We start from the raw sequence: 22824 nt of genomic DNA on the forward strand, positions 1-22824 counted from the left end.
TCTCCAAGGCTTTTCCTTCCTTGGACCACTTTTGATAGGTACTGACCACTGCAGACCGGGAACACCCCACAAGAGCTGCAGTTTTGGAGATGCTCTGACCCAGTTGTCTAGCCATCACAATTTGGCCCAAATCCTCACGCTGCCGATCTTTCCTGCTTCTAACACATCAACTTGTGGACAAAGTGTTTAGTTACTGCCTAATACAGTATCCACCCACTGACCAGTGCCATGATAATGAGATAATCAGTGTTATTCATTTATGTTGACTAATTGAACCCCCGGTTGTAGAGAGACTTGATACAGAAAGATTTAAAGTTCTACATTAAATAAGTTAGTATCATTCATTCTTGTGGATATTAAACAGGCCAATATGTATAAAGACAAGCATTTATTAAAAATATCATAAAGACAAAAACACAGAAATGAACAACAAAGGATGTGTGTGAGCACATTCCGGAAACTAATGATAAACGCCTCATTAGCGCCTACTTAAGACTTGTAAGATCTGACCAAATGCATTTACATAGACTCCCAATGCAGCGCACTTACAGCACGCACAGTTATTTATGAAAGTGTCAGTGTCCTGTATTTGTATAGTGTCTTTCTAGTCTTCCGACCACTCAAAGCGCTTTTACACTACATGCCACATTCGCCCATTCACACAGCGATGGCAAAGCCCATCGAACAGAAACTAACTCATTCATACACATTCACACACCAATGCACAGCATTGGGAGCAATTTGGGGTTCAGTATCTTGCTCAAGGATATTTCGACATGCGGCAGGGAATCGAACCAACAACCTTCCGATTAGTGGATGACCCACTCTACCTCTAAACCACTGCCGACCAAAGCAGCCACATTTGATACACCAAGATCAAATCTGTAGGTGATGGTTGTGGTGTAGTGGAATCTGGGGAAGGTGAGAAAACAGGTATTAGTCTTCCTAATATACAAAATCCAAGAAAACAATTTGATTTACATTTGTGCCAGCAGGTTCAGATTTTACTAAACTAATTTATATAAAATAAATAATAATCTCATTCTCTCAATATATAGAGATAGACATGGAAGTTATGATTGCAGTATTAGAAGAATCCCAACCAACATTCTTTTGAATTTGCACTTTTGTCCTGGTGTAATCACTTATTACAGACAAAGCAATGGTGTGCTCTTTTTAATTTCTGTTGATAAAATTATTTATATTTTGACATTATGAAGGTATACTGTTTACACTTAGTCGGCTGCTACACTACTAAAATAATAGTTTAGCTATAAATAACACAGCTTGGTTATTGGTTAAAGCCTATAGTCAATAGCTTGTTTCTGTATAATTTTAACAATCTAGCAACATACAAAGTTTACAATGTATCCACATTACAGGAAATGATGTACAGACACTGGTTTAATAAGTATGTAAGTATTTACTCAAAGTATTCAAAGTACAAGTACTCATTATGCAGTAAAATGATCCCTGTTAGTGTTTTACTATTATATATAATGTGTTTGGACTGATGCATTAATGTGTATGTTGCATTTTACTGCTGTAGATGATTAAAATCTGCTAATTTTAACTACTTTATATATATTGCATCATATTCTATAAGATCATCATATGTTTATAGTGTTGCAGTCCTGTGAGAGCCACGTTTTATGAGTTGAAAGAACAAGTTGACAATGCATTTTCCAGCTCATCCAAGAGGGTTTTTTAATAGTTTATTAAGCTTATGAAATAGGAGGACGTATGTGTTGGGATGGGAAAACACCCTTTAGTTTATCACACACATTCAAATTCAAAATCTCATTTAGAAACAAATATTGTAAAATTGCTATCTGAAAAGTAACTAATTATGAGCTGTCAGACAAGTAAAAAATATGATTTTGCCTCTGAGATGTAGTGGAATAGTATAATAAAAGTTGAATAAAATGGAAACACCCAAGCAAAGTAGAAAGTACCTCATATTTGTACTTATACAGTATTTGTATTAGGTCTGCAAGCCTGACAAACCTGAGATTGTGGGCAAATTTGAGCTGGGCAGGGTGTTAACATAATCTAAATAATAAATATAGCCTTATTGCCTAAATATGAATGATGAATGGAGATGAATAACTTTGAATAAAAATATAGACAAGATGATAAAAATGAATAGGCTACATGTCTACAACATGTTCAACATTGTAGTTTTGCACCAAGTTAACAATTTCCTGTGTTTGTGGACTGCCAGTTAAAAAGATTTGGATTTAGATTAAGTTCAAGAAATTTTGCTCATCATCATTTATGCAGTTGGATACAGTATTCTTTTGTTTTGACGAAATTACATTCATGTGCCTGGCTCTACAAAAATGAAAACAAGATCACCACAGATTGTAGCAAACGTCGGACCATGCTTGGTTTGTAATGACTATATAGTTAAGAAATGGATGAGTAGGCAGATATTTAAAAAAAAAAGTCTACGTATTATTTATTTGGTTATTTGATAGGCACAGAGTATGTTAATGAACATCTGTATAAAAATACAAATGTAAACATGCCAGAGTTTAGCAAGAATGCTAATTCCCCCCCCCCCCCCCCGCTACTATAGTAGCTTAGGCCCGAGAACAACTTACCTAAGACAGATGCTGCTCTGGGTTAATAGGATTCCAGTAGTTGTTCCTTTGCCTCTTCAGATGCGGCACTAGCATCCCCAGCAGGACGTCAAACTGTTCCACTGACATCCTCTGGACCGGCAGTGGTTATTTGAACTTCTTGAAAAAGTGTTGCAACTGCCGCAAATTCAGCAGCCGTGAAATATTTGCAGCTGAGTTTTTTCTGTGTGGTTTATTCGTCATAAATTGTGTGTCATAGTGAACAGATTCTTCCTGAAACATTCAGGTACTTTATGGTATATTTATCACAAATGACCTTCTTAGCAAAGAGATACCTCCATGGAGAATACATGAGTAACAGTAAAAGAGACCCGTCTTTAGTGTGTCAAAATAAACTGCTTGTGAGCTATGACTGGACTTGCAGACAATGACACAGTTGCAGATGGGTTTTTGAACACAGTCATTTTGGTGTTATTCAGTATTGATTTTTAAGTGAGCCAGATTACGTCTTACAATTTAAAGATATATAGAGAAAAAGAAGCAGTGTAGTGTGCAGTGTAGTAGAGAGAGTAGAAAGTGTCTTACATGGCACAGCTCTGTAGGTAGCATTGAAGCCTCGCCTCTGTACTGAGCTGTCAGTGACAAAGTGGATAGTCAGGAAGTTTCCAGTCGATACAAAATAAGAAGGGATGAAGCTTCCACAAAATGTCCCAACCAGGGGGAAATTACTGTTGTCACCATCATACACCTGATAAAAAAACAGATACATGAAAAACATAAACAGAAAATAGCAAATCCATTTTTGTCACAGTATATTTTGTCAATGTAGTATGATCCAACAAAACTTAAGTATCACAAGTATGTATCTAACAAATGATTGATGTCTTATTTCTGATTATTATTCTTGGCATCATGAATTGTAAGAGTGCATCACCATGGCAGCAAATCCAGGATAAAAATTTAAATTATCATTCATTAATACCAGCACTTTACCAATAAAACAATTATGTATTATCTGCACCTACATTTCATTAATTGTTCGATGTCACAAATTGGTGTTGCAAATCAATTAAGTCAACAACTATTGCAGACATAATTGCATGTGAGATGTCATGTGAGAACATGACACAGCATAGCTATATGTTGTGTCATGGTCAGTAGTCAATTAATTCATGTTCTAAAGAAAGAAAAGTAATCAGTATTTCAATGGCTGCGGGTTCTTTACTTTGACATAGTCGTAGCGGCAATTAGAGGAGCTCTCAAGCTCAAAGGAGTTAAATGTCAGGTTGATAGCCCTGTTGACTGGCATCTGAATCATCCATTGGCAGTCCATTCTGGGCTCATAGCGCCCATCCAGGTTTGGATCCGGAGAACCAAGCATGCCCATGGGCATGGACAGGTAGCCACCACATCCCTGTGCTGGACCTACAGGCAATTCAGAAAACAAGCACTTAACACTCTTGTTACACCATACGCACGTCAGAGTAGAAAAAGTTCTGGGAGGACTGAATTATTGATGCACACAGTGACAAATATTGTACAGACAGGGGCACATTTTGTGTCTTTGGTAGCTGAATTTATGTTTATGGAAATATAGATAGTATTTTAATATACTACTCAATCTGCTCTCCTCCATGATCTGAGGAAGACAAGACTTAGTGTAGTCGCTCCATTTTTGGGGGAAATATTCCAGAAATGTCTGCACAACAATGGATACAATAATACAAGAGTGTTACCAAAATTGCACAGAGCAAGTGATATTCATAATAAAAACACCCAGCTGAGGCGCTCCGCCTGGTGCTGTAGAGGTCGATTTAGGCGTCAAAAATCAGAAAAGCCCTGAGAAGAAGCCCAGAAAAACTGTTTTATTAATAAAAGTTAATATTTTGGTCTGTGTTCACTTCAAGACTGTGTTAGTGAGACAATACAACACATGACACTTCCTGCAAGAGCGGAAACATACAGACTCCATGCTCATTGTTCTTGGAAAAAGAGCAAACTTCAGCTACGTACTGCCAAAACAACACATTAAAGGTAAAATATTTAGGAAAATCTATTGGCAGAAATGGAATATAATATTCATAGGTATTTTCATCAGTGTATTATAACCTGACTATTCAATACCTTAGAATGTGATGTTTTTATCTAGAGATTCTGCGGGTCGCCTTCCATGTTGAACCGGCATATTTCTACAATAGCCTAGAAGAGACATTTGCAATTTTCACAGCCACTGTGGTTTCTTCTACACACTTCACAGCCCATTTTCAAGCCTAGGTCATCAAATACAGAGTTGTGTTTGGTTGGTTGCAATCTGCAACTACGCATCTAGATCCCGCTAATGGTAACATCTTTAATCAGCTTTTATGAGGACATTTGTGCGCAGTCTAAAACTTTCTACATTAGCAACAACAAATCCCCCACCTGCACTCAGGATCTGTGAAGAGGACGAAGTCAGCTCTTTCAGAGAGAGAAGATCTGGAAGCCATGTCTGAAAGCATGTGCTGCCCAGCTGGCCCCTTATCTCAAGTATCCTCCTGCTTCAAACGCTCCACAATCAATCTCAAGAAACCCTCTATCACAAGACTCAATGACTACAGACCTGTCATGCTGATGATGATGATGAAATCAATGTGGGGCTGTACTACATCCTGTAACACCTTGATTCCCCAGCGACATATACAAGGATCCTGTTTGTGGATCTCACCTTGGCATTCAACACCATCATCCCAGATCATCTTCTCCAAACTCACCCAGCTCACTGTAGTTTCCTTGCTTAAATTCCTAAAGTATAAAAATTCAACCCCTGTACAATTGTCATGAATGGGGAAATTCATTATAGATACCAAAATGGGGAATGACTCACTTTGGTAGCCACGCTCAAGTGGTTGTTAGAGGAACTGTTTTTGCTACTTCTGTGTTGGCTTCATTTGCCAGCCACAGAGGTTACTGTTTGGTGTACGTACATTTGTGTGGGTCTTCTACTTAATCCTCCTGTCCACTAAAAGAGTGTTGATAGGAGCACTAGTAGTTGATGCACTCTAGTGGTTGGGAGTATTTATGACTAGATAAATTTGCCTTGTGCCACAGCAACACTAAAATGCAGACGGCTGTGTGCAATAAGTGAATTGAGACAGACATTTAAAGGTAAAGCAAAAGTTACTTTTCCTAGTAACAAATTCCTTTTATATGCACTAATTGGTAAAGCCATTCAATTACTTTTGAGAGAACTAGTAACTCTAAATAATTACTATTTTTCAGTAGCTCAATTATCTGTCTCATATAGCTGTCTTATGCTGTGTCAAAATCGACTGGTTACGTATTTTGAAATATATTTATGTTTAACCTATCTCTCAAAAAAAAAGAGTCAGGAGGTGCTTACAACTATTTTTTATAAGTATTTGTTTATTGCATGCTTCATTGCAAGCATGAGCTACTACCAAATACAATAACACTTACCAAGTGTCTCACTGTAAGTAGCCCTCCAGCCAATCCCATTCACTGTGGCATCTGTCCTGAAGACGATGAACAGCTGATTGGTAGAAGAGCGCAGATTTGGTGGGAGCACTGCGCCACAGAATTTCCCTAGCAGAGGTGCCAATGTGTTCTGTCCATCATACACTGCCACATAGTCATAGTGACAGGAAGAGGATGCCTCCAGGTGGAAGGTGTTAAACCTATGGAGAGAGAGAGAGACAGAGAAAATGAAAGGCTGAAAGGAAATATTACATAAAACTTTAAAGCTAGCTCTCTTGGTTTTTTAAAGCTCTTTTGCACCAACATCATCATTCACAGTTACTGGACTACATTACTGGAGGACCTGAGTAACACCAACGTATACAGTGGCCACACTGAACCTGTCAAGTGCAACCTTGATGCATCCTAAACCCAATGGGGACCAACAGGGAAGGCAATACTTGCCAACATTTAGGTTTCAAAATACAGGAGATTTATGTGATACTGCAAGTAAGGATACAGATCATGTTTTATAGAGGAGACAAGACTCTGTGTGTCACTGTTAACAGAGAGTGTAGTTCCTTATCAACCACAGAATTGTAGAGCGACATCAGGCTTCATGATCAAAGAATATATATCACATGTTTCATACACAATGTGGAAACCTTGGTGACATTGGACAAACTTTGTGTATGAGGATTATTCATTATAAAGTTTAAGGGCCGTGCAAATTCTGTGTGTTTGCTAGGAGAAACAAAAAAAAACAACCCATGAGATGGGCTTGAAATATGTGAGAAACCCAGGGGAAGTGTTGGTAGGTATGGGAAAGGCTTTGTTTTGTCAAAAATGTTTATGTCTTATTGATTTATGTTCAGAAAATACCATAAAAATATGTGAAAACTAAATGTTTTACTCTAAAGGATTGAAACCATCTTAGCCTCTCAGAAAATTATTGCATAAGACGAATTACTTTGCAACACAAAATGTAAAAGTTACCCCCTCTCCATAACTGAAAAGGTATGTCTGACTTTCAGTTCCCTATTCTAGTCCTGGAGTCCATTTAAAGCTCTTAGTGCAGTCAGTGCAGTCTTACTTGAGATCCACCACTCTGTCTGTTTGGACCATGATATGGTAGGTACAGTTGATGTTGTGGAAGTAGTTGGTCATGGAGAGTGCTGGACTGCTCACTGTACCCATAGTACTGTTGTAGAAACCACCACATGCTGTAGACGTACATACGTATGTAGGTATACATATACACACACACACACACACACACACAGAATTATTAAATGTACAGTATACCAATAAAGATAAATCTATAAATGAATATATGGTGAGTAAATACAACTTTACCTCTACATTTTTTACAGTGACTTGTATTGGACAAACACTGCATAATAAGTGCAATGGTTTAAGGGTTAAGGGGTGGCTCTTGCTCAGAGGTAGAGCGGGTCGTCCACTAATTGGAGGGTTGTTGGTTCAATCCCTTGTTTTTCCAATGTAGAACATCACTTCTTTGCCCTCAATCTGCAGTCCATGACACAGGAGTGATGTGTTGTCATGTGCAAACAAGCTATAGGCAAATGCAACACATCTAAGCAACAAAACCCACTGTGCACATACAGTATGTACACCGATGGGAATAGAGCAACATTTCGACATGCAGAGAGAGGAGCTACCAACCTCCTGATTAGTGGACAACCTGCTTTACCTTCTGAGCCATTACACTGGGTTTTTTATTAATCCCCTGGTGACCATAAGGTGTATCTAGTCCCACAACTTGTCACAGGTGTATCCTCCATGCTTCCTCATTTACATATAGCTTGCGAAACGTAATGGAAAAACAAATCCTCCAAGTTTCTAAAAAAAAATAAAAAACTTAATTTTCCATTCTATTTCTGGGTAAAGAGTAAGGACTGTAAAAACCACAAAAATAGAATAAATTAATTAAAAATAAAGAAATAAACAAAAACAAAAAAATAATAATAATAAAAAGAAAAAGAAAACTCTTTTTGTCCCCCAATTTCTGAGGTTGGTAAGGAAACAAAAGCAAATGAGAAAGTTTTCTAACTGCTTAATTTCAGTCATTTGCTTTTGTTTATTTATTCCGTCTCTTCTTTACTTACGAATGGCTCTGTATTCTGCCATGAAGCCAGTGTCGGTGATCACAGTGTCAGAGTAGAAGTGGAGTAACATGGGGCCAAAGGTGGAGAAGGGCCCTGGGATACTGGTACCACACAGAGTTGCAATAGCCGGGCTACTAGAAGCTAGACTGTAGATCTTTAACCCATCATACATACAGGTAGAGTGTGCTACAGAAAAGACAAACAAAGAGTACAAAACATTTACCATGCAAAGTTCCAAAAGGATGATAGGTCAATCTTGTGATTATTCCAAGATTCTTTGTACATATTTTGCTAATGCTAATACTTACCTTCTATTTGAAAGACCTGAAAGGTGAGGATGATCACAGTCTGTTGTCCAGCGTCTATGGTGTAGTTGCAGTTTGAGAAGTCAGGGTAGCTGGCTGGATAATTTGGAGAAACCACACGACCGCTGGGGGCTGTGAAGTTTGCACCACACCCTGATGAACAGAAGATGTCAGACTTTTTTTGCATTATGTTGGGACTGGCTACCTCATACCTTAATCCAATACTGAAGTGCCTGCTGTCTCAGTTAAGACTGTGTTTAATAGAAGTTGAGATTGAAAGATATTTCTTGATGTAATGAAAATGCCAATAAATCACCTAAAAATCCTGTCAATTAATCAAGTTTCCAGTCACTAAAGGACCTTTACTAGGTAACATGTTTTCCGAGATGCAACACAAACAAACACAGGGACCTAACATTCAAGGCAACTGGTAGCCCCTTTCCACCAATGAGACCTGGTGCTTGTCTGGGCTGGTGCTAATGCTGGCTATTGTTACCAATGTTACACTAGCTGGCTAACATAGCTACTAATTTCTCACATCAATGTTACTAACCTCAACATAACATTAAAGTAACGAGAAATGTTACGAACAAAACATTGATGTTGCGAACAAAACATTGATGTGAGAATTTAGTAGCTATCCTTGCTTGGGTAAAGTTAGCTGACAACAGCTAGCTAGCTAGCCAGCTAGTTTAATGTCACACAAATTCTGTGTGCTAAACAGCTAATAAATACATAGAAAGCTGACCACAAGGCGTCCTTGTACTAGCGGGCTCTAGACTTGGCCAAGAGCCTGTTTTTTGGCTGTTGCAATGCAAAGAACTGGTTCAAGATTAGGCACCAGCTCCAAATAAGTCCTCAAACTGCCTTGGTGGAAAAGGGGTATGTGTTTCAGATTCAAACACGGTTACTGTCAGTTAATATGGCCTTAATAACACTGTGATATGAAGCTGTCTTGGCTGCCTGGTTCTTACTGGTGCTGAAGTAGGCTGAGAAACCCCTTCCTGGGGCTTCAGTGCCCTGGAACCGGCTTGTGATGATGTTATATGGAGCAATAACAGGGCCGGGGGCCACTGAGCCACAGCCTGTCGACAGCGGAGCCTCTGTATTTTGGGTCTGACCTGACCACACCTGCAGGAAAATGTACACTGATTAACAGAGGTGAGGGACATATGATTCGAATCAGACTCGATTTCGCAATTTGAGGACTTGAGACTTGCTTGACTAACACTGATAAGACTCGACTTGACTTTGACTTAAAAGTACTTGATATTTTTATTTTAATATAATAAATAATAATTAAAATTTAATATGTAGTTGTTTTTTTTTAAAACATGATCAGTGATTTCTAGTGCACTATGCGCAAACCTGGCAACCTACTAGGATGCAGCAGCCCAGCAGGCCAACAGACAAGGCAGCTATCAGGGTTCTAGTCCGAAAATAAAAACATTGGACTGTGTTTTCGATGACGATAGTAAGAAGAAAATAGCGGTATGCAGCTCCATAAATCTGTGACAGTCACAACATCAAACTTATTAGCACTGATAGGGTACTGATTTTGGGCCACAATAACTATGCAGGCACATTAACTAACACTGCTGCATGCTCATGAATGGTGTAACGTAACATTGTACCTCTTTCTCTGCTATTCTAAACATATCTTTAATCCATGATTTGAACTGTGTGCCTGCTCTGTTACAATCACATTGCTGCCAGTGTTATTACAGCTATGCAAAAAACACATCCACTGGAGATGTATGCTTGCAGTATAATGTATCATGGTCACTAATCATAATAGTTAGACAAACAACACAACATGTCATTTCTGATGCTCTCACATCAAAACAATTTTTTGATGTGTGAAAGTTTTATGATGTTGTAAAGTAGCGTGGAATCATGGGAGTTTTCACCACCACAAACAACACTAACAGGCGACTGGTGAAATGTTATTACCTGAATAAAATTACAGATTTCTCTAGGTTTGAACATTGTTGGAAACATTTTGGATAATGTAAGAACACAACTCAACAAAATATATAAATAGGTGTAGTGTTTGTAACATTTTAATGCGCAAATGTTACATATTATAGATTAAATGATCCAAAATGGCATTGTGACAGAGCGTGACGAGCAGGTCAACTTTACAGTTTATGGATTTTATTTATTTGTTGTTCTTGTTTTGTTTTGTGGTCTGAGTGGGTGGCTGGAGTGGCTGTGGAAGAGGTATCTGGCTTGTTGAACTGTAACGTTAACATTGTTTGTTTATAGGACGAGTAACTACAGTGTACTAGTAGTAAGTTGCTATAATGAATCTGGCTCCCATGTGCAACTCTTGGGAATCGCTGACCCCACTTTTTTCCTTTAAAAGAGCCACAACTTTTTCTGGATCATGCAGAATCTGATCTATATCTATGATCTATCAAGTGTAAATAATTTACAATTTCAGCATTTGTGAGTTTCTCTAAAAAATACCTGACAGCAGCCTTCCATGACTCTTCCCAGAGGCCCGAATCATCAGCCCATGAACTAGCACATAATTTGAACACGTTACAGCTGTAACTTGGTTCTGATACCTTAACATAGCTGTTCTGGCAGGTCCCAGAACTGTCTGGAATCTGGAAATCACTGTTGAAGCTCATTTCCAGGTGGCTTCCCTCGTGGGCAATGATCTGCCAGGAACACTCCACATTGGCCGGGAAGTTCTGGGGATAGTTTGGTGACTTGATTGTTCCTGTATCAGCATGGATCACCCCTCCACAGCCTGTTTAAAACAAAACACATGTCTGCACAGTCCAGGACTACGGCACAACTCAGAGTTTATTATAGTGTATTTGTCTGCTTTGAGCCATGGGGGTGCCACCCAGACCCATACTACTTCATATTTATACAGAGACCAGACAAAAAAGGAGATTAAGAAAAGTAAGAGAGAAAGTTGGACTACCTGGTAAGTGCTGAAAATATGTCTGTTACTTGATTCTAACTATCAGTTTAACTTCCATCAATCCAAATTCTGTTCAGAAAAATTGTTTGCTGGGAATTTAATGGATATCCACAAAACAATGTAACATAATCATCAATGTGGGTTTATTACATTATTTAGGTGGAATAGGGCTGTTGCTGTAAAATCATGTACCATGTTGCTAATTGTACTAATTGGGAAGCAAATTATTTTCATTTTGACCGGACCTGAGAATGTTCAAAGCTAGCAACTGACTGATACCAAAAGAATAGTACAGAGAGGGTTTGCTTGGCTATTTTAGAGCCTACTTTGTTATTTTGTTAAAAAATAAAAAATAAACTTAAACAGCTTGGATGCAGGCAAATTTCTTCATAATTCAATGCAGAGGTATTCACCTGTATTATCTAGGGAAAATACAAGTATTGGATCGGGACATGGTATCAGCAGCACTAAATATTATATTACTCAGATCAGGGGCAAATTTGTGTAAATGTATAAAAATGTAAAAAATGAAAGTATATTGGGATTTGCAAATGTAATAAGATTTGTACATTTGTAGACAAATCTGTAAATGAAGATATTCAAGTATTTGCTCCAAGAGCTGGAAATACAGACAGTTCATTGGTTACAACTCAAGCAGGACTCTCAATTGGCTGTCTTTTTACATGTGACCTTTGCTACTCTTCTGGCGTGGCAGATCAGCAAATGTGTGTGGTGATTTGTATTTGTGTGGAGAGATTTGTCTGTGTGCCTCAGTATCTATACAGCCGAGATACCATCAGTCGGTGGTAGCATGACATTACTGTTAAATTATAGTGTATATCGTTTCTGGGGGCCGGACCTCACTGATAATTAACACAACTTATAAACTCTATTCACTGATTTTCGTAAAAGTGAATCATATTTTATGGAGAAAATACGATCTGGTTTTCCCCAGCTTCTCTCTCCCATCTCTCTTGTTTACTGATGGGCAGAAATAACATTAGCTTTATTTTTGCTAAAATATGCAGGCAGCTAGTTAACTGTAACTGAGTACTGCAGTTAGCTGAGCAGTGTGAATACAGCCGGCCTGGGACTGAACAGCCTCCAAGTCTGATGGACCCCCAGTCACACAGGCCTTCGGAGATGGGCGCTGCCCAACCTCCCTGTCGCTCCTATCTACTTCACTTCACATCTCTTCTGTCCCCCACACCTGAACCCCCAGTGTCTTCATAATCCCCAGAGCGGCTGTAAATCACCATGGTACAATATTCCCTGTCATTAAACTGCTTCCATCAGTCTCAGAGGCTGTTTGGTCCCGGTCCATGTTAATTTTTCAAGCTACTATAAGTTACTTATGCCCTCAAAGGCTTTTGTCAGACAGAAGTGGGTGTGGCTACAGAGGCACACAGACAAATCTCTCCTCACACGCATTTGCAGATCTCTGCTACGGCAGAAGTTTAGCAGCAGTAACACCATTTTCATTTAACTAGTATAAACCCACCTGAGGAATCAGCAGACCAGGAGGCCATAAAGCCTCCTCTGGACACACTATGATCAGCCAAGAAGACTACAGCAAGCTTGTTGGATCCTGACTGGATGGTTCCTGGCGTGGTGGTCCCACAGTACTGGCCAATAACAGGGGAGCCAGGGGATCCTCCATTGAAGATGGTGACAGAGTCCCAGCCACATGTCGAGTGAGGCTCCAGGCTGAAGTAGCTGAAGGTTAGCTGGAATAAGACATAAAGAAGACATTTTTGGCATACATATAAACCAATCAGCCAACCACCCTGACTGGTCCACTGCAATGCAGCCCAATGCACAACAAACTGCGATGCACTGTGTGTTCTGAACCTTTCTATCAGGAACAGCATTTAACTTTGTTCCCTGTTGCAGGTTCACAACTTATCCCTTCCTTGGACCACTTTTGATTACGTATTGACCACTGCAGGCCCGAGACCGGGGAACACGCCACAAGAGTTGCAAATTGAATCTCTGGAGCCATCCAGTCGTCTAACCATCATAATTTGGCCATTTTCAAAGGTTTGCCTTTTTTTCTTGCTTCTAACACATCAAAATGTTCAATTGGAAATGGACTCTTGGCACTAGGCCATGGTGCAGACTCACCCTAATAGTGTGGCCCACTGGAGCCTCTAGCAGCCAAGCACAGCGACTGGGGCTGGGGTAGATGTTGGGGTAGTTCGGACTGGACAATATCCCTCTCTCACCTGTCTGCAAGCCTCCACACTCTGCAAAGAGAGAATCATCCAAATAGAGTCTGTGGTAGTAAAATTATGACTGTTATATTAGACAAATACTAATCTCATATTTAAGTATAGCAGATGAACTTAATAAAGCTGTTGGTGTCCGTCTTACCAGAGAACAAGTACTTGGCCTTGAAGCCCAGATCACCGTTGGAAGCGTCAGTCTGGAAATGGACCCAGAGCTCTGGCGTAAACACCACAATGGGAATTCTGGGGATGGTCTGCCCACAAAATTTGGCCAACAGCTCCCCATCTGAGTCACCTGAGGGAGGGGGCAGAAAGTTTAATGTAAGAAAAGCATGAATACAGTATCTATTCCTAATCTTTTTCAGTCCGAGACCTAGAAGACACCATTGTGCGGTAACTTGCTATGTCCATTCATTTCAATAAGGTAAAGGCAGATAAGGGGATGTGGGTATATTTAGCTTTGTCACCCAAAATTAACGATTCTGAGCTTCTGGTGGTAACAGCCCAGCGATAGCATCCATTTTTAGTGTCGCTTTGATCAAACACTTGTGGCTTTGGAGAAGCCAACATTTATAAACTCTTGTATTTTTGTTTTAGCATCATGCATGCGATCGAGGGTGAGGAAATCAGACATACCAACAGCAAAAAACACTGAACTAAAGCATTAGAACTGCAAGGAGAAAGACACAGAGGCAGGGCATGGATGCTGGTGAGAAATTACACACAGAAGAGGAGTGAGATAAGGAGCCACAGAGCAAATGTAGTGCCAGACTACATCAACCCCAGTTGAACACAAGTGACAGCTAAAGCAAGCGCTGTCATTAACAATAATATATATGTTTAATTGCCAGAAGTTAAACAATAGCCTAAAGAAAAAAGTAGGGAGTTCTGCAGGACCCCCACTACCCGCAACAATACATAATCCTGGGGAAGCTTTTACTTTTTTGTATCAAATGTTCAGATACTGTAGTTTTGAAGATTCAGTCCTTCTTCTCACCCAATCAATTTTTGTACTGTTTCTAAAGACTATGTTATTATGTCTTTATATCATGTCTGGGTGAATACTCAATGCTGATTGGCTCCATTAACTCCTGATGTACTTGTACCTACTGTACTGTACAATTGTACACACATTTGCTGATGATGGCTATGAAGATCTCATAATAACATTATCGGTCCGAGCTACCATTGAATGAAAACAGTTTTACACAAATGCAAACCAAAATGACCTTATACACTCAATTTAATTGTAATTAGCGACTTCTAAGAGGGTGGCGAATGATAAACTCAAATTTCAACTTCAAAACACATTTTCTGAAAACTATGGATACCATTACAGACACATTATACTACATTACTTTTTGTAGTCTATGACTGACACCACAGATGTGATAATTGTACATGTCCAGTGCATCCTAAAGCCAATGCTGTTTGTGTGGGACTCACCTAAGCGGAACTGGAGGTAGTCTGACTCACAGGTCTGGTGGTTCTCCAGGTGCAAGTCTTCTATTAGTACCACAATCGAGGAATTTATGTGCTGTGGGTTCTGGATGAGCCACTCACAGTTGAGGTTGTTGCTGTAGTTGGACACTAGATAGCCAGGGGAAGTGAAATTCTCCCCGGTGGGGTTGTTCAGGACTCCACCGCACACTAACAAAGGGAAACATGAAAATGTAGGGGCACACTCACACACAAGATATAAACACAAACACCGCAAATATACCATTTATGACAATAGGGGTTGAGTAAATATTAGAAACGCATCTCAGAATAACACAATACAATTCAACAGCAGTACAAAATACATCCTCCATACTGACCATGAAGTTGAATCACCACCTCTCTAATGAAGTTTCAACAGAAACTAAACTAAAAATGTTTCTGAAAGATTTTTTGCAGGACTGTTGGATTAGACTGCATAAAGCTTATGGTTAGGGATGGCTCAGGTGAGTCTTGAACCATGAACCACCACCAGTTATACTGCCATAGGCCTAGACCACTGACATATATACATATAGACACTGCATCACTGTCACTGCCATATTGGGCAGGGCAAGGCTGGCCTGCAGTTTTACTGGACAAAAAGCACTATAACATTTACATTTCTCAACTGATTTCATTGAGTCCTTTTATATTCGATTCAATATTTTTTACTTTTCTACTTTGTACTTAAGTTGTCATCAACTTGAGTAAACTGCTCTGCGGCGTCTTTGCTGTCTGCTGACTGTGGGCTGTATAACATTTGATTAGAACAAACGTGATCATAAATGTCAGCAAAAAGTAACATTATGATTATTATGACAATTAATTTTTTTCCAACACATAAGTAATTCAGTTCATGTAAGCCTACTCCTCTCTTGAGCATCTTGCTGCTATTATAGCTGAATTATCGATATTCTAAGTAGCTGGAGACAAAACAATTCTACTCCCATTTTATCATAAACCTTTGTATAAAAAAATGACGAAATCGCAAAAGTAAAAGTTTTACTGCTTTGTATCCTGAAAAATTGCAGCTCCCTGGTTTACTTGTGTTTGTTTACAGGCCAGTCTTGCCTAGTCTAATATGCATTTACATTGCATTACACTACACAAGGACGAAATTTTGATTTCAGAGGTGGGGGGGACACAAGTATTTTATTTTTGTTTAAATATATTTTTGGCCTTTTATTGCCTTTATTGATAGTAACAGGTTTAGATAGACAGGAACGGGGGATTATAGTTTTCTATTGCTACTTGTTCACTGTTCCCTTTTTTGGTTTGACTGGTTGTAAAGCATGTAGCAAAACATTATTCACCTTGTTAGTCCAACTTCACTCCAACTCAGTACCACCAATTGTACACTTATTTTTGGAATATATGTTTTTTTTTTTAAAAAACAGTTGCTGCCTTTCAACATAAAATAATACCATGAAAATAAGTGTATCTCTTTGCATTAATATATGCTGTTTTAAATCTTTGCATTGTTGAGGCTCTACAGTTATAATAATAATAATATAATATAATATATATAATAATACATTTTAGATTTATACAGCACTTTCAATAAAACTTAAAGACACTTTAAAGATCATTGAGAGCTTTTGTAATTTGATGAGAGGATCCTGAAGTGGATATGCCGCTTTATTGGGAGTGAAGGTGTTGCAGGATGGGTGTAATGCTTTTTCTTTGAGTAACTTTCCACTTTGGACTTCTAAATAAGTCTCTTATGTCCACTTTTCCTTTTTTTTAGACATTCTGGCTGTGGGCGGGTCTAAACTAAGGGAAACAGGCTTCAAGCTTGAAGCTGCGGTTTCCGCTTGGTCCTAAGTGCTTGACAAGGTCTCTGTTTACTATAGGTTTACATTGTTTATGGATGGTAAAAAGCAAGGGGACCAAAACGGGCCTTTTGAAAAAAGCAGGGACATGTCCCGCCCCCCTAAATTATGTCAGTGACACTACATGCATCATTCACCCTTTCACCACATTCACTCAGTGATGGCAAAGCCCATCAAACAGAAACTAACGTCATCCATACACATATCACACACCGATGCACAGCATAGGGAGCAATTTCAGGGTTCAGTATCTTGCTCAAGGATACTTCGACATGTGGGTGGGAGAGCCGGGGATCGAACCAACAACCTTTTCGATTAGTGACAATCGCTCTGCCTCTGAGCCACAGCGATTAAGTGTCTGTTACTTAATTCCAGCTATCAGATTTACTTTACCATTAACTAAGTTAGTATAGCCCTGATTGATCCAAACTCTGTTCAGAAAACAAGCATTTTAAAAGTTGTTTGTCGTCTTGCTTATAGACCTGACAAAGTATGAGACTGTGGAGTTGGGTGTGGTTTACACTCAGCTGCAGGAGAGAGAGAGCTGGGACAATTATCAAATTTACAGATGCTTGCCTTGTCAATAAGATTCGGCATGGCCTGGCTCCTCCCCCTTAGTGCTTTTATAAAGCAGAAAACAACTGATGATTGACACACTAGGTCTGTGGCAGGAAAGGGTTGAATGATAGACTGCCAGCTTTTTCAATGAGAGCAGCTCACACATGGAACAATTTTACATACAACACATATCACTCATCTAAAATCACTTTAAAATCATGTTTAAAAGAAAATGTATGTAACCATACTCCATAACTCATAAAACAAATAACCTAAAGCATGCTTTGGTTTATATGTTTTTATGAAGTCTTCTCTACTACATTTACAGCATTGCTATTTCTGTTTAATGTATTTTATGTGTCTTTCTATCTGCCATTACACCTGTTCAGGGATTGCAGTTGAAAATTAGCCAGGATGGCTAAACTGGCACATTTACAGTAATGTCTATTAATGTGCTCTGTCCCTATAACTTTATAAATAAAATGAATTATCCTGTACCTAGATTTTTTTCTTATTTTGTATTTACACATTTATTATATCTTTGATTTTAATTTAAATAATGATTATTTTCCCTTTCATTATCATTTGTGTTGTGATCTTTTATTTCAATTTACCTTATATGTATGTATGTATATATGTATGTATGTAAATAAATATGTTTTTTTTATTATTTTATATAGATGAAAATGAACACTGACAATTATATACTGTATGTATTTCTTTGGCCTAATTAAAAAAATCTGAGACAATAAATAAAATTAATAAATACTATATGTAGTAGCTCCATTTTAGTTTTGTCAAAGGAAGCATTTTACCTGCAGGTTCCTCAGAGGAATAAGAAGCCAAAAAGCCACCGTTGGACACAGAAGCATCAGTGCGGAACACAATGGTCATGGTGTTGCCAGAGGAGCGCACCTGCGTGCCTGCTGGTACAGTACCACAGAATCGCTGCAGGCGAGGAGCATCGACTGCCAACCCGTTCAAGACCTAAAAGACAGAAGTTATCATGGAGACAGGGGTACTAAGTCTCTAGAAAGGAAACAACATTTTCATGTCATCACAATGTAGGTATAACTGGGCATTTTTCCTGCTTCTAACACATCAACTTGAGGACAAAATGTTCACTTGCTGCTTAACATATCCCACCCACTGACAGGTGCCAAGATAACAAGATAATCAGTGTTATTCACTTCACCAGTTTGTGGTCATAATGTTATGGCTGATCGGTAAGTCCATGTTAACCAGCAAAATAACTGGCACACAGCAACTTTCTTTAGCAGACATGTATAACAAACAAGTTTTGTGATAGGCATGGACAATCCTGTGAGACTACTCAATTATTCAACACTACACCATAAAAAAAGTCGTCTTTAAATAAAATCTATTTATTAATCTATTTAATTTTTGTTGGTCGCATAAATTAACTGTTGACTCACATCAACATAGTCAAATGCACAGGAAGTACCAGAATCTTCCAGCCGCAGGTCATTGAGGGTGAGTGTTACCCGGCGGCCTGGTGACACCACCAGCTCCCAACGACATACTCGGCTGTGTGGGTACAAGTTTGGGTAATTGGGAGAGGAGATAGTTCCTGAGGGAGCATTCAGTTCTCCTCCACAAGCTAAAACAAAAAGGGGCATTCAACATGAGAAATAACATTTCAATCAATAAATGTACATTTATTTTTCTCTGAGCCTATAGCAAACTAGAGTAAACATTTATGTAAATGAGAGCAAATATGGAGCCATTAAATGTAGCAAACTGAACAACAACAGAAATGCCATAGTCCTACATATTTAGCTTACTCACTTAAAAAATGTGTATGATATAAAACAGATACATATAACATTAAATACATAAATACAAAAAGCAAGGAGTTGCAACCAGTAACCACTTTCCATGTGAAATTATTTTGAAATTGTATTTAATTCTTTAGTACACAAAATTTCTAACCACAATATATTTACTACACATCAAAAAGGAACATTAACCTAAAATGTATAAATAGTGTTCCACAAAGATTCTACATGTTGATGACTGAGTTAGATTGCCTGGGTTAATAGGCATTGGTTAGCCACTGTGCAAGCGAGGATGTTTGAGATACATTCAAGATGGGGCCCCAGACGGCTGCCTCTGTGTCTTGGTGCGCATAGTTTTTTCTTGTTTTGTTGATTAATTCAGTTTTTTGCTGTAATACCCGGTGCTCTTATACTAATGAACATTAGTTATTATTATTATAGAACCAATTCTTCAGCAGGTTCGACCACCCCATCCCGTTAACACCTCAGGTCACCATACCCCCTTCTGCTGCTGTCTCTCTCTCCATCCCTCAGGAGCCACGAGGAGCTGGTTGTCCCACCCACGTATTTGTCAGCCCGGTGTGGTGGACGAGCTGAGCGAGGCTTCCCATTCCGCCTCCCGGCTTCTGGACACAAACTTAACAGACATGGGAGTTAGATCACATCTGGTGGCATGGATAATGGGACTACCTCACTGCCAGAGTCACAGTATGTGCAACTGGGGACTGCCAGTTCTGAACTGTGGTCAGTGCTAGGGGCGCCGCAAGGGGCTGTGCGCTCTCCGGTCCTGTCACCCTGTACACATCAGACATCAAATACAATCGGAGTCTGTCACTGCAAAAGTTTCCAACGACATGGCTATCGTGGGCTGTATCAGGAGTGACCAGTAGGAAGGAGTCAGGAAACTCCAATCCAGGATTTGTCACATGGTTGATTCCAACAAAACCTGCGCCTCAACACCACCAAGACCAAGGAGATGGTGGTGGAATTCAGAAGGCCAGGGCTCACCCGGTAACCCTGTGACCATCAACGTTGACCTTGTGGGAGTTGGTACAGACATACAAATACTGGGAGTCACCTGGATGACAGGATGGACTGACTGCCAAACACAGACGACCTGTGCAGAAGAGGTCAGAGACGATAACTTCATCAGAAGGCTGGCGTCCTCAACATCTGCAAAAAAACGCTGCAGATGTTCTATCATCACCTGTTGTGGCGATGCGCACCTCTTCTATACAGTAGTGTGCGGGGAGGCAGCTTAAGAAAGGGACGCCTAACCGTCTGGACAAACTGGTTGAGGAAGGCAGGCTCCTGTGGTTTGGGCACAGATCTGGACAGACTGACATCTGTGGCAGAGCGAAGGGCGCTGAACAGGCTCTGTCAATCATGGTATAATCCACTGCATCCACTGCCAGCACCATCTACAGCAGAGGAGCAGCTTAGCGGACAGGCTGCTGTCACTGTCCTGCTCCACTGAAAGACTGAGGAGATCGTTCCTCCTCCCACAGCCATGAGGCTCTTCAACTCCACTCCAGGGAAGGAAAAAAAGTCTTGAGAGAGCCCTGCTTATCCGAAGGACCTCAATCTCCTCATGAGGTGGAGGCGAATCTGGCCCTTCTTGTAGAGAGCATGGTGTTGTCAGTCCAGTCCAGTTTGTTTACTGAGGTGAACACCCAGGAATTTGTAATTTTCTACCACCTCAATGTCCAAATCCCTGAATGTTCACCGGTGTGAAGTGAGATGTTTTCCTCCTGAAGTTAACAATCATCTCCTTCATCTTGCTAGTGTTTAGCTGAAGCTGGTTGAAGCTCACCACCAGCTGACGAAAGTCTGAATGACAGTCCAAGTATTCCAGTTTGTTCCCCTCCATCCACAATGGCTGTGTATCTGATAACTTCTGGATGTGGTAGTGTGTGGATTGGGTAAGTCCGAGGTGTAAAGGTGAGAGAAGGGAGAGAGCACTGTACCCTGAGCGGCACCTGTGTTGCAGAGACAACGTGGACTGGTGGACTGGTGGAGGTCAGTGTTGAAGATGGCAGCAGGAGTGGAGGGCAGTTGCCTGTATCAAACTTACACCCCACGCAGTGCCCCGTACCATTTTTCGGTGAACTACGTCGCCTTAGTTCAAACACTATATTACATGCACAAGGATCACCATCCATCACCCAATGGCTCTTTATTCTTTGCTATTGATATTATTGGTTCTTTTGCATGCTTCTAATATTGTCATTATTAGAGCCTAAGCCGGCTGCTGCGAGGCACCATTGTATTTGTAAGAGATTATTAATTTTAGTTACAAATGATGCATTTTTTGGAAGTTTTCCATGCTTGGAAAAACTCATGAAACGCAGCGCACGTCAGTCGTGGAAAAATTCCATATTTTTTTTTAATATAAGGAGCATGCAAAATGGCCTCGGGTCCCATAAAACTGAACCTCCGGGGCCTTTCACGATATGCAATAAACCATCGACACGCGTGTAGTTCTTATACAGATGAAAAAAATCCAGTGTGCCATATCACCAAACCCAACAGGAAGTCGGCCATTTCGGGATTTAACGTGCCATTTCTGGCGATCTGCACACTTGTATTTGAATCCTCCTCCTAGGGGATTTGAATCGGATCGACTTTCAGATTTGGACTCATCCATCTAAAGACCATTCATAAATTAAAGTTGTTGCTATTTACGACATTCCATCAAACAGAGTGTCCGTGGCGTGGGAATTTCAACGACTCGCCAGAAGAGATTTGTCATAACTTCTGCGTACATTGATCCGATCTCAACGAAACTTCACGTTTGATAAAGAGTCTCGTCCTGAACACGTCTATGTTATAATATTCAGTATAGTGAGAGCACCACCTAGTGGTGAAAGGAAATTGTCATTTTTTTTTATACTTCTATGTTCTACTCCTAGCAGATCGATCAATCCAGCTGAAAATTTAGTGAGGAAATCAAAACATGTTGTTGATGATATTGCATGATTGTGGATGAGTTTTTGTTAAAAGGCGTGTCCGTGGCGTGGCGTCAAATTCTAATGTACCACAGAAACAGGAAAGTTGCTATAACTTGAGTGTACATTGTCCAATGCCTCCAAACTTCACTTGTCTGATAATAGTGGGGGCGGATCGATGCAAAATATCATATATCCATATATTTGATTTCACCCACACTGGGTTCTAATTCTTCAGAGAACTAGCAACTCTCTTTATGGAAGATTCCCAACATGGGTGTGTGTGAGAGAGGGCTTTGCTTTTATTTCCTTACAAGTGCTTCAAGATGGTTAACAAAAAGTGGATTTTTATACTTGGTTTAAGGTAAGTATATTTGTGTATATGCATGTGGAAATACATTTGTGCTTTGTTGATGCAACATGGAATAAATAAAACCTAATACAAATTTACCTGTAATTTCTGACTGGAAAAAATAATTTTTTAGATGACCTAACATCAGGCAACTCGCCGCAGAGGGAAGAAAGACAAGGAAGTGGACCCCAGAGGCCATGGGACAGGCATCA

General features: G+C 39.7%; 1 protein-coding gene across 1 annotated transcript in view; it reads right to left on the bottom strand.

The window, feature by feature from the left end:
- cubn (cubilin (intrinsic factor-cobalamin receptor)) overlaps window positions 1-22824 on the bottom strand; it is an 84106-nt gene that overhangs the window by 4845 nt on the left and 56437 nt on the right. The window contains 14 exon segments of the mRNA XM_035656309.1: window positions 3171-3333; window positions 3811-4010; window positions 6042-6259; window positions 7132-7261; window positions 8168-8353; window positions 8476-8625; window positions 9447-9603; window positions 11046-11233; window positions 12915-13140; window positions 13538-13659; window positions 13787-13936; window positions 15088-15291; window positions 18329-18500; window positions 18950-19134. Coding sequence (XP_035512202.1) covers window positions 3171-3333; window positions 3811-4010; window positions 6042-6259; window positions 7132-7261; window positions 8168-8353; window positions 8476-8625; window positions 9447-9603; window positions 11046-11233; window positions 12915-13140; window positions 13538-13659; window positions 13787-13936; window positions 15088-15291; window positions 18329-18500; window positions 18950-19134 — 2451 coding nt within the window.

This window comes from Morone saxatilis, unplaced genomic scaffold (assembly GCF_004916995.1).
Source record: "Morone saxatilis isolate NCDOM2014 unplaced genomic scaffold, NCSU_SB_2.0 Contig0, whole genome shotgun sequence".
Lineage (NCBI taxonomy): Eukaryota > Metazoa > Chordata > Actinopteri > Moronidae > Morone > Morone saxatilis.